Source organism: Danio rerio, chromosome 5, assembly GCF_049306965.1.
Source record: "Danio rerio strain Tuebingen ecotype United States chromosome 5, GRCz12tu, whole genome shotgun sequence".
In the NCBI taxonomy this organism is placed as follows: domain Eukaryota; kingdom Metazoa; phylum Chordata; class Actinopteri; order Cypriniformes; family Danionidae; genus Danio; species Danio rerio.
Window position 1 is genome coordinate 19,577,315 of NC_133180.1, and position 13,958 is coordinate 19,591,272.

Sequence of the window (13,958 nt, forward strand, 5' to 3'; positions counted from 1 at the left end):
GTGAAAAGATTGAATGTTAATTTTTAAGGTATATATTTTGCCTGCATAAAAGCAAAATGGCAGTGCTAAAATGACGAATAAAAGACCCTGAAGGAACAAATGGTACTCGCAGCCCTTGTTGGGAATAACAGCACTAGATCACGTCTCTGACAAACATGAAAACCTCATTTTCACAGCACTCTAGATCTCCTCGCTTTCTCTGTAGAACAAAAAGCAGGACACTTTCGCTGCCTGTGAGGGGGAATTGATCTAAAGGGCCTGTTGACCTGCAGTGGCCTTGGGCAGGCGTCTCTTGATGGAATCACTCACGGTCAGAAATCAGGGGCCGAAGGTCACGGCAGAGCAATATCTGAAGAGCGCGGACGGCTTAAATGCTGTCAACATGGTTGTGTTGGTGTAATCTCCATTTGTCTAGGGCAGTTATGGAATTGCAGTAGAGTTGATTTCATAAAGTTTGTATTATGTGGGAAAGAGCACAATCCTAAAAGATCGTGAATACAGCCCATTTTACACACTTAATAGGCAGAAAGTAGATGGTTTTTGGTTGATTTTCTTATGCGTTTGACCACATGAGCATCTATGAAAGCAGTCCACTCAAACACTGGAACTACCTTTGAAAGCGATCAAAAGCTCAACATTTTTCGGACACTGTTAATATCTGTATTTTTTAAACCGATATTCACCCAAAAATGAAAACGTACTCACAATTTACTTGTCCTAAAGAGGTTCTAAATTATTATGAGTTTCTACTGTTCAACACAAAATGCAATATTTAGAAGAAAACTGTAACCATTGACTTCCATAGTAGGAAAAAAATATTGAAGTCAATGGTTACAAGTTTCTAGCTTTCTTCATAATACTTTTTCCTTCGCGCTTCCACAATTGCTGAATTCAACACAAAATCAACAAAAAGTTGCAAATCCTGTGGTGCGAATTGGGCATTGTGTGCTTGACACGCTTCAGACTGCAAAAGAAATTTAAGCAAACGGAGCAATGGAACAGACAGGTGGAGATGAGATTGGTTCAAGGATGACAGCCGCTGGACGTAACCGAATTGAAGGATGTTATTTGTGCTTTACATATATGGTATTATGATGCACGTAAAATCGATAAATGTTTTTCATTGAACTCTTTCCCGGCAGTTAGCTAGAGAAACCGCGAGCGGACATTGATGAGTTTTGCGGCAATCTGTGCATAAGGTGTATTACCGTAGGGCAGGGGTGGCTAACCCTATTCCTGGAGAGCCACCTTCCTGCAGATTTCAGTTGCTACCCATATCAAACACACCTGAATCGATTAATTAGGACCTGAACACCACGTGATAATTAAAGGCAGGTGTGTTTGATATGGATTAGGAAGGTGGCTCTCCAGGAACAGGCTTGGCCATCCCTGCCGTAGGGGAATCTCTAATGCATGTCCTATGTGTGACATAATGTCAGATGCTCCAGGGAGTGAAATCTGAGAGAAAGTAAGATTGTGATAAATGAAAAGAGTTATACAAGCTTCCTTTGGCTTAATCCCTACCGATTTAAATCTTGTCTTGACAAGAGACCAAAATAATGAAGCTTTATTTTTATGACTTGTGTCATAGTCATTGTTTCAGATTGCACATATAACATAGGCTAACTTAGGCTATATTAGGTAACTTAGGCTACCTAATATAGTAAATTAGACAGTCAAGAAAGTCAAACAGGCTTGGGATGATGACAGGTTTTTCAGTTTTGGGTGAACTATCCTTTTAATGTCGTTCACTTTTGATTAGATTGATAAATATCTGGGCCTTATATTTAATTAATATTTTTAACACAGAATTTCAAAGGCTGAAAAAGATGATTATTAACCCTCATCATTAGTTATTAAAGTTATTTACACAACCATGAAAAAAACCCAGTCACTTTCCTTCGGCTTGGTCCCGAATTTCTCAGAGGTCGCCTTGGCGAAATGAACCACTAATTAAAACATTAAAATTTAAATGTCTACATCTGTACATCAATGCCTATTAAGTACAGAGAAAAAAACGTATTTTTCATTTAGACGTCATGACAAAAACTTGATTTTCCTTACAAATGCTGGATAATTAACGTGCAAAACATCAGAAGCTAATTTGTGACTTTCATTTATGAACTTATTTGTCATTCTGTCTTTCTCTAGTGTCCAAAACAGACATCCATTGTGTGGACTGGTGCCATGACAACTGCTTGTGCGTGATTGGTGGCAGCTGGCAAGGCCCAGTTAGTAATGGGTCATTTAGAATGTAAGAAAAGCATTCTATATGAAATGAAATGGAACGTGATTTCACAAGCAAGATCTCAGTCAGGACGGGAAACCAAAAAAAAAAAGGAAAAAATTTGCCAGTGCCAGTCTACTGACATGACCAACCACTGATGTCTTCCTTCCGTGTATGGCATCACAAATCCCTGATTTACTACAGTCTATTCAATAAGAATATAAGGAGATTGTTCATTTTCTAATTTCCATAGCAGTCAAGCTCATCTAAATATTATGATTGATTAATTTTGGCTACTGAAGAGAAGATTTTCTATTCTCTAAAAGAGTTCTCTAAAAATGCAAACATGTGAACTAAAGAAACTGTGGTATGTGTGTGTAAAATGAGCCCACAGAGGTGCCGGAGCCTGCTATGTATGTAAGCTACTGTATGCTGTAGAATAACTGAATATGTAAAGCACTGATTATATATGTTAAATACTCATATGAAGCTACAGTGCATCCAGAAAGTATTCATAGCGCTTCCCATTTTCCACTTTTTTTTGTTTTTTGTTACTGCCTTATTCCAAAATGGATTAAATGCATTTATTTCCTCAAAATTCTACACATAATACCCCGTAATGACAATGTAAAAAAAAGATTTTTTGAAATCGTTGCAATATTTTCAGACATACTGTAAAAATTTCCTTGCTCTGATAAACATCATTTGGGAAATATTTAAAAAGGAAAACAAATTCAAAGGGGAGCTAATAATTCCGACTTCAATTGTATATGTTGTTATCTCCCTATACCAACTGCTTCAAACGTCTTAAAACTAGAAATCAAGGTAGCAACAACATCCTAAAATACGACTCCTTGAACATAACACAATGGATTGAACTTAAAACCATCAAATCACCGACTGTAGTTTAGCTTCAATCAATGGGTGAAGTATTCCACCTACAGTGAATAGCTCTCAACTTCATTCCATTCTTCTAGGGTTGTACGATATTGGAAAAACCTGACGTTGCGATATTTCGTTTTGTTGTGATATGAATAGAATTTCACCAAATGATTTAAATAGCTCCATTTTGAAATATGTCATTCATTTAGATTGGATGATCAAGTTTTTTTTCTATGCATTATTATAATAAATAACAACAAATAGTTCTTTATGGTTTTCAGGGGAGTCTAACAGTATTCATGTACAGATATTGAACAATCAAATTTAAAAAAACATGGCAATCATTGTATAAATAATTTACAAAGTAATGTTTATTAATATATCTATTTTTATATTTAATAAATAATCTAACCCTGCAATGTGACTATTACAGATATACACATTGCAACATCGATGCTCAAACAATATATTGTCCAGCCCTAGTTTCTTCTATTTTATAAAAGGCAAATAGGAGCAATGTTTTCCCCAATAGCGACAATGATGCAGAAAAAAAGTGTTCACAATGGCTCTTTGTCCAGAACAGGTTTTCTTAAACACATTTCCTTCATCAACACGGACACAGTCTCTGCCCTCTGATTGAATATTGATCATTTGTAAACATTGGACATAATTAATCTAAAAGGGGAGCGACACCAGATAAAAGCTAATCCGGGATCAGTATATTTGTACGACTAAACATACAAAAAAAGAGAGAGAAAGTGAGAGCATTCATCGTTCATCATTCATCATGTTTTATTCACTATGCACTGGACATCCAAGGAAAATTCAACCTCATCTGCTGAAGAGGGGTAAATGTAAACTTTATTTGCCTCTATTTGTGTTACAAATGCAAATGTCTACGAATAGGGACCGAATGATCGAATAGAGCCTGGAGTGTGTCTATGCACAAACTGATTGTAGAGAGAATCCCGAAATATATTCCCTCATAAACTTTTTGCAACAGGAGTATTTTTTTCATGACAACATGTAAAAGAAAAGAAGCTCACAGTCATTTTGGGAATGGGGAAAAAGAAATGGAGCTTTAAAAACAATGAAAAGTGAGATAAGGGAAACATTTAGAGGCTTTTCCTTTAATTTTATTCCTCCAGACTCCCAAATGCTATGTTTTCTCCTGCATCTTCATTGGCTATTGCTAATTACTGCCCTCTCATTGGTCAGAAAAATGGACATGAGTTAAGACAAAATGGACAGATTTTAAACAAGTTTGAACTAAATGATTCAACTTTATTAAACTAAATGCTTGTAGCATTTACTCTGTTAAAAAGTTATGCCTAAAACTAGTTTGTACTGCATGCAAATGGTCCATTTGGATGTGTAAAAAGCCTCTATTACGTGTTAAAAAGGGTCATATTTTGGTTTTGGGGGTCTACAACAACAGTCTAATATGCATGAAAGGTCCAAAAAAACTTTCATTGTCTTCATATGAATTTATTTTTACCTAATTATCGCATAGGCTCCCATATGATTCGTTCAGCGATTAATTTGTTCCCAAACCCGATGCTAATCTGCACTGATTGGTGGCAGGGTGTATGTGTGAACCCAATGCAGGAGTGCATTAAAGCAATGCAGTTTAACACCAGCATATTACTCAATACTGAATGTGTGTCATGGTTTAGAATAAATCCACACAGTGGCAAAAGCTGAACGATTTTCAAACTTGACCATCACATATGTGTAGGAACAGCTGATGATGGCCATAGAAAAAAACAAACAGCAGTTTAAATCCGTAAACAAAGCGGCACGCATCGCGTTTTCAACATAGTTTTAGATGTGATATGAGAATATAAAGAGTTAACCAGATACAGTACAAGCTGCGTGGAGTGGTTACAAGTAACAAAACACAATTAAATACATAATTTGCGAGCTAGAAAACAAGGAGGCAACCATTTTAAATCACACTTAAGTTACTAACACTTGTGAAATGGAAGAAGGAACTGTTCCATGAACTGTGTAATGATAAAGTTCCTGTCAAGCTCTGACAATGGACTTTGACTTCATTGAACATCTACACTTAAACATCATGTATACACTATTTTAATGCATGATTATGATTAAGCTTTTATATAATAACTTTAACTGTTAAAGTTGTCAGTAATTATTTTTAGTTACTACTTAAGTTATAGTAACTAACAACCTTAACCTTTCTGATATATATTGTAATGCAAGAAAAGTTCAAAAGTGCTATACAAATAAACTAGAATTGAATCAGCTATTAAGGAGCAATTTGAGATATGGAATTTAAACTTAAAAATGAACAAGCATACAGTTTTAGTCTTTTGTTTTCCCCAGAAGAATGGGAATTATTTGACTAAAAATCAAAAGATGGAAAAAAACTGTTTGATTTATTATAATCAATAATGGTGTCGCCACTAAACGCAGCCATCTTTTTATTATCTCAATAAACTCTAAATAAACCCTCATGCCCAGAGGAGCAACTTAATTGGTGTCACCAACAGGGCTCTAACTCAAAGCTAAACTCAAAAAGACAGAAGCAAAGAGCCATAAACACAACCCAGAGCTGCCTTTCAAAATCAAGACTGCTCATTTAACGCATTCATCAAGTGCACATGCACAAACAATGTGATAAAAATCTAACGCAATTAAGCTTGCCTAAGAAATTCCACATTAGAGCAAATTAAGCCTGAAACTCTGTTGCTGCCACTACAGACACAACACGTCTCGCCAAATCACATTTACAAAGAGAGAGCAGGCTGCTCAATATCAACTCACACAGGACACATTCTTGTATTAAAAACAACCGGACAGAGTGCAACTGCTTGAAACTGAATGTGATGTTGAAAAATAACTAATGACACGCATGTCCACAACCCAACATTTATTAATATAGTCCAAAATAAAAATAAAGGATGCATCGTCTGTGAATTGTGGGCTATAAAGTGCTGTTAAATTAATCAGGAATAACCAGAATTCAAAAAGAAATTTAGTTGTGCATTCAGGGTTTTATGTCACATAAATATAATATGTAATATATTTGTTCTTTTTTTTTAAGTTTTTTTTTTCCAATTAATTCAAATCAGTATATAAAGTACATGGTTCAAACGTTTGGGGTCAGCAATACTGTTAGAATGTTAAATCATTTCCCAAGTCTTCAGTCTTACATGACCATTCACAAATAATTCTAATATGCTGTTTGGTACTCAAAATGTATATTGTACATTTTAACATTTAAAAAATATTTCATATACTATATTTAATGACAATACAAAGTTCAGAATAACATTTTCTTTCTTTCTAATTATTATTATTATTATTTTTTTTTACTTTTGAATGATTTAATGCATCTTTGCTAAATAAAAATATGTATTCTAAAATGATCTTACTGATTCCAAACTATTGAATGTTAGTGTAATAAATTTGATACTTTTGTTATTAACAAACTTTAATCTTTAAGTCCCTATTAAGAACACAAATGTGAAATCTTAACTTGGGTAAATGAACATTTAAAAAAATAAAATAAAAAAAGTTAAATAAGTTTAAGTTTACTATAAAGAAACAATATAACAATTTTTTATATCATAAATTAAATACAATTAGCCCTGTGTCTAACCAAGATCTGCTCCAAACTTAAAGTTGACATCACAAAAACTGAGGTTCTCCGACCTAAATCATCTACACAAGGGGTCCCAATCTTCCATTTACGGCCCCCCCTCCTCCTCCCTCCGGCCCACAACTGACGTCAAAAATATAACAAGATTCAGCCCTCCACAACATGTTTTTGAATCACTTTCTTTGTTGCGCATTCACATATAGCCCTTGTGGTGTTGACCTGCCACCTATTGGAGATTTAAAGTACTGTACTATACGTTCGGTTAAGATTTACTTTCAGTTTCACTTTGTGTGCAGTTGAGAGTAACGCACATGCAGATTATTTCTGGTGCTGATTTAAACGTCGAAATATATGTCCGTAGGTGTTTTTGTAAATATTCAAGGGTCCTTTGATTATATTCAGTTTTTTAACATCTGTTTCTTGTTGTTCAAACACCTCTACATGGCTTACACATAATGATGGTGGTGTAACAAATATGATAGTTTTGCTAATATTCGATTTAAATGGTCTCGTTTAATAGATTTTCCTCATTTGCATAATAAGATTTGTAAAAATGTCCTTTAGTAAAATTTTACTGCTGGTTGAATTGAACATGTTAAGGTAAATGTGAATATATACATACTTTCCCCCTCTTTGCTGTAGTTAAAAAAAAAAAAAAAAACATATTAGAACCATCGTGAGTAAAGTCACTAAAGTTACCCAAACTGCTTTCCGCTGTTCTTATCAAATTTTTAGTTAAGCAATAATTAGTTGGTATTATTATTAGTATTTTCATAGTATTTAAACTACCCCTTTAATATGTACAAAAAACAACAAGCTGGAGTTTTGACCTCATATTCTGTGGAAGAATGACTAAGTGTGTGTCTAATGCTCGGCCACACACGCAACAGCCGCAAACATATTTCAGCAGCTGTTTAAGTGCATGATGATTTGCATGACAAGTAATGCTTGTAATATAAACATCATGTCTGGTGTCCTAAGATGCATCAATTATATCAGGTTTCCACTTTTTTTTATGTGTTTGAATTTTAAAATGACCCTTATATGAATTGTCAGTCATTGAAATGGCCCCCTGTCAATTTGAGTTTGAGACCCCTGATCTACACTGTAAAAGGTGATAAGTTAAATTATTTTTTATAAAGTAAACATGTTGCTTTTAAAGCAATTAGCTAAAGTAAAGTAACAAATCCCATTTTATTTATCACAACACAGAAACTAACCGCATCAGTTATTTCTAACTATATGTGATTTTAAAAGATTAGAAAAATATTTGATAAAAAAAACAGTATAGTTAATTTTACATTATGAAACTTGACAATCCTCACAAGAGGAATGACCACCTTAAAATATATTACTGTACCATATTGATGTTAGTTTTAAACATGGATATGGTACAGTAAAATTGACAAAAATACCTCTGTTTTTTTACAGGATGCAAATTTACATATTTACACTTTTGAATAATATCTAATTTAGCATGATTGATAAAATATGTAATGAATGAAATAAGCTATGTTTAAATACATCTTCAATTACAAAATTGATTGACAGCCTTATGTAAACTATAAAAATAAATAAATAAATATCAGCAATGATTTGAGTGTGTGTGTGTTTGGTTTTTCCCCAAAGCTGCTGCAAAAATGTCTCTATTTCCTGCCTCTTGGGGGAAGACGAACAATGAAAGTTAAGAATAGAGGCTTCCACCAGCAGCCAAGAGAGCTGAAAATGAACAAACACGAGTGCACACACACAGACACACACACACAGACACACACACACACACACAGACACACACACACACACACACAGACACACACAGACACACACACACACACACAGACACACACACACACACACACACACACACACACACACACACACACACACACACATCAGGTGTGTTTCAGAGTAACTCTGGTGTCTGTTGCACTTCGATCATTTGTGATCAATAACAGGTGAACTCTGAAAGGAGCTCGATGCCACATTAGAGGTGGCCAATTAGACCAGTCTCTTTAAATCAGGGTGGCGTGCTGATGTGGTGTCATTTACACAAAGGGCACAGCAGATGCTGGTGATAAACACAGCCACACTTCGGCCAATTACAGCACAGGCATGAGGAAGAAAAATAAAAGAGCAACTGAAGCTCTAGTGACACCTTCATTAGAAATGTCTCACACAAACTTACCCAAGACGGTCCACAAGGTCCCACAGCACATTGGCACTGGGAACAAGAGGAGAGCCATCGTACAAGACCACAGAAGCTCCAACAGCAAGAGAGGAAATCAGCCAGTTCCACATCATCCAGCCCGTCTGCGCAGATAAAAAGAAAGAAAGAAAGAGAGAGAGAGAGAGAGAGAGAGATATCTGCTGTTAGATTGGTTCAGATGATACAAGTTATGCAAACACACCAACTACTCCACAAACAGTGTTCAAAAATGTGTTTCTATCCAAATATGACTAAATATTAGACTGTGCTATTTAGATATTGTAGACTAATGACACAGAGAGAAATATGTTGTCCCATCAAAGATGTCATGGAATTAGATATGGACCCGAATTGTTAATGAATGTTTTGGTGTTATTGTGTCTGATCAATCAGTGTATAAGGGGGAAAAAAAGAAGTTTGTTCATAATCTTTCATCAAAATCTAATAACATTTCTGCCTCTTGAAATGACTTTTTTGTATTGTAATAACCAAGGCTGTGGGGGTGGTCTGGTCACACACACAAAAGTCTAAATTGGTCATATAGAAGTAAATAATATACATGCTGTGGTTTAGAGCCTGTAGTAAGGAAAAAGAAACTTTTTTTATTATACTTTAAATACAGAGTTTCTGTAGGTTTCACCAAGTTAATGTTAAGACATTTTAAGACTATTATGAAATAAATTTCAGATTTATACAGGGCTAAATGCTGAGGATTTCATTTGAACATGCCAGTTGTAAAAGATTTTCACTTGCCCTATCGAAAAATGACTATAATTTAATACATTTAATAATACAATAATATTAATTTAATAATAAAAAATATAGGTCAGGTCAGTATTTTCAGCAGTAAATAAATGGAGAACTTTAAACCAAAAGTTGCAGTAGAGAAAGTAATTACATGCTATTTTAAATAAAGTTACCAGTTTTATTGAGATGGATTGTTGGTGATTGTATGAGTGTGAATGGCCAGATTGGGTAGCTATAAATGAACAAGGGAAAGTTAAGACCTGTTAAAAAGGATTTAAGACCTACAACACAGTATTTCAGTTGATTTAAGACTTTTTAAGACCTTAAATTTAGCTTTTGAGATTTAAGACATTTTAAAACTTTAAGGGTGCCTTTACACCTGTAGATCGATTGCTTTTTTCCCCCCAAACGGGGATAAAAATGGTTACAAATATTTATTTTTCTTCTTGGTGTGGATCACTTTCACAAGGCAGAGTTTCTAAACAGTCCTAAATAGTTAAAACAAGTCACATGCGAGTAAACACTCCTCAAATTAGTTAGAGTTTCACAGTTTAGTCCCGCTCAGCTGTCATGCCTAATTATTTTAATTTATGACGATGAGCAATAAGACATTATAAGCAAAAAGTGGCGCTTTAACTTTGAATGGTGACACCCACAGACATAAGTCACCAAATATAAATCAGAGGTAAGACTTTCTCATACAGAGCCGTTGGCTAGAATTTTCCTAACGGATAAACAGCTCTAGTTAATAGTTCAGCATGCTTTCACTTTCGTATTTAACATGAAACACACATTTACTGGTACGAATGACATCCCACCCTACTCATAATTCTCTCTTCATATAGCTATATATGCCTATTACAAATCTATAATACATTGTGATATAGCCTGGTTCATTAGTTCATTGGATCGTATTGCTTTCTCACTAAAATCGATCCGCTCAAGAGTTTATTTCAATCGAGCCGAGACACCTCATTCAGGCGATCTCGGACTGATTGTTTTGGCGCAGATCCGAGCACGCTTGCCGGTTTCACACTTGCCAAAAGAACCGCGTTAACGGGGGAAATGAGCCAGGTTCCGAAACAAAATCTAGGCATGAAAGCACCCTAAGACTTGTAATAAACAAGTCTTTTCAAAAATCTAATGCATCAAACATTTTTTAACAATAAGAAAAGTTTCTTGAGCACCAAATGTCTATAATAAAACAATTTCTGAAAGATATTGTGCTGCTCAAAATTAAGCTTTGCCACAAAATAAATTAGAAATAGAAAAGCTACTTTAAACTATAATAATATTTCACAATTTGACAAAGGCATTAACAAACAACAATGCAACAATCAAGTAATATTTAGCTTGAGTATGTGTTTATATGCTGCCACCTTGGCTGGTTTAGGTCAGTCAGAGATAAATAAATGACACTAAAACCACCAGCAATAAATTCAATAAATAATTCATTTAAATTACTCACTCAGAACTGCTGATTCAAGTAACTGTCTTTATGAATGATCATTGAATCGGTCATATGATTTGTACAGTTGGCTTCAATTGAAACTACTTTCATGTATGATTTACTTTTTTGTTCAATTCTGTATAGAAGCAATGTTATAGAATTCAATGTGCATATGTATTTAAAAAGAAGAAAAAAGACTCCATTAGAATACTAGTGGTGGTTGAGGAGATTCCCCCGGTAATTTCTAAAGTGCTACGAGTGCCCAGAAAAGCTCTATATAAAATGTAAGCAATTATTATAATAAATGGCTACTTTTGAGGTAACTTCACTGGAGATTTTAAAACATTTTCCCAAATGATGGTGTAGTTAAAGCATCTAAGGTCTCTGATACATACTGTAGTGTAATATATGATGACATCATTGAAGGTCATGTTGCCATGGAGAATATGTTCTTTAAGATGCTGGATGAGAGTGCCCTGGGAAAAGAAGAAAAAAAGGTCAGATTTTGAGTTGGTCACTGATCACAGTTATGATAAACTCACATCATACTCTACAACTACTAAACTTCACACACTCACTAAAAATCACCTTAAAAGGTTTGCTTTAGATCAAAGGTTTTCAGAGGTTAGTATCAATATGTTTTTAGGTTACCTATAAGCCAGTGTGCTCCAAAACAAAGGCAACTTTTGTATTTAGAAGGTATAAACAGTCAAACTTTGCAGTGTGCTGCTCGAATCCAATACTGGATCAGCTTCAATAAGTAGTGGACACTGTAAAGTTGGTTTAAGATTGGGGTAGACGTAGACATGAACAACTGTTAGGGTTGGGTTTAAGGTAGGTGTAAACCAGAGGTGGGCAAGCTACGGCCCGTGAGCCATATGCAGCCCGCTGAACACTTTCATCCGGCCTGTGAGGAAGTTTTTGAAATGCTGCTTCTGAGTAACGTTTGGTTTCAGAATTAGTAAATTAACGATTCAATACAAGTGAACGCCATTTGATGACAGTAATGCACGTGGTACAGTTAGCGGTACCAGTAGAATTAGAACACAGGCAAAAAAAATGGGCTCTGAATGTCGTTTGTTTAAGGAAGAATGGACAACAAAATACTTCTTTATCCATATCGGACATAAAGAGGTATGTCTAATATGCCAAGAAAGAATTGCTGTTTTTAAAGACTACAACCTAAGGGGCCGATCACACCAAATGTGCATTTACATTCAAAAAACGCGAGGTGCACCATGTTCCCTTTTTGTTGACAAGAAGAAAAAGAGCATGGTGCACTTTTTTATATCGTTAGGCAACGACTGAATCAGATAGGTATTTTGCGAGAGTGTTGCTGTTGATACTACTCTAACTTTATTTTCAGGCTCATTGTTCACATTAACACACTCATAATTACATGACTTGGAATAACAAAGACTAAGATTCTTCTTTTTCTGTTTTATCTCACAGTTTTATAATGATTGATATGAGCATATTAATACACGCTCAAATGAGATTGTTGTGAATTTGACTCAAATAATAATAATAATTATTATTATTAATAATAATTAAAAATAATAAAAATAATAATTGCTGGTTAAATGTGTTCATTTTTCTCATTTTTGAATATATTTTCCATGCAAACATACACTTTAAAAAGTTCTTTTATCAAAGATTTGTGGTTTTATCAAGTTTTATGATGATTGATTCGTATATTCTAAAAGCAGTGCAAAATAGATTATTGTAAATTTGACTGAATAGTAAACTTTAAGAATTATTTTGAATGTGTTAATATGAGATTATTTCTATCAGACAATATCTTACATTCTTCACTGTAATAATAATAATAATAATAATAATAATAATAATAAGATTATTTCTATCAGACAATATCTTACATTCTTCACTGTGATAATAATAATAATTATTATTATTATTATTAGTAGTAGTAGTAGTAGTAGTAGTAGTAGTAGTAGTATTAGTAGTAGTATTAGTAGTAGTAGTAATAGTAGTAGTAGTAGTAGTATATTTTATAAGGTATTATTTTTTTTGTTTTATGAAGATTGATAAGTGATGATAAATACAAATAGCAGCACAAATTCATTTGACTTGTAAATTTTACTCAATAATACCTATTAAAAAATCAGTTTTGTGTTAATGTGACATGTTTTTGTCCGATATTACATGTTTCATGCATACTGCCACTATAAATAAAAGTACATTTTTGAAGGATTTGACACGTGGCCCTTCACTTGGTTTGCAAAACTTGATGTGGCCCTCGGGTCTAAAATGTTTGCCCACCACTGGTGTAAACGTAATTAATTTTGAGTGTTGGGTTTTGGGTTGGGGTAGATGTAGACGTTAATAACTGTGATGGTTGGGTTTAGGGTTTGGATAGACCTTAACTGTAAGGGTTGGGTTTAGTGTAGGTGTAAACGTTTATAATTGTGAGGGTTGGCTTTTGGGTTGGGGTAGGTGTAGACGTTAATTACAGTGACGGTTGGGTTTAAGATTGGGGTAGATGTTAATAACTGTGAGGGTTGGATTTAAGGTTGGGGTATATGTAGACGTCATTAACACACAATGTAATGAGTAATTTAATAATTAATTAAATTAATTCTCGCTTCTAGCATCAACCACTCACGCATGCATGTCTATTATGTATTAGACCTGATCCAGTATGTCATCGTGCTAAAGGCTGCAACTGAATGATTTTTTTTAACGACATCAACAAACACTTAAGCTTCTCAACAGATTTTCTGACCAATCAACAATATGTGCCTGAAATCGGTCACTTATTCAAAATTAGCGTTCACATCAAGGGTTCACTTAAATA

The 13,958-nt window shown here is 34.3% G+C and overlaps 1 protein-coding gene across 3 annotated transcripts in view; it reads right to left on the reverse strand.

The window, feature by feature from the left end:
- Positions 1-13,958, reverse strand: part of aacs (acetoacetyl-CoA synthetase) — a 76,836-nt gene that overhangs the window by 28,204 nt on the left and 34,674 nt on the right. For 2 of the 3 annotated variants that reach the window (XM_073950054.1, XM_005165076.6), the window contains exons 9-10: positions 11,536-11,616; positions 8,923-9,047 (exon numbers count right to left, since the gene is read on the reverse strand). In XM_073950054.1, the coding sequence (XP_073806155.1) occupies positions 8,923-9,047; positions 11,536-11,616 (206 nt within the window). 3 annotated transcript variants of the gene reach the window in all.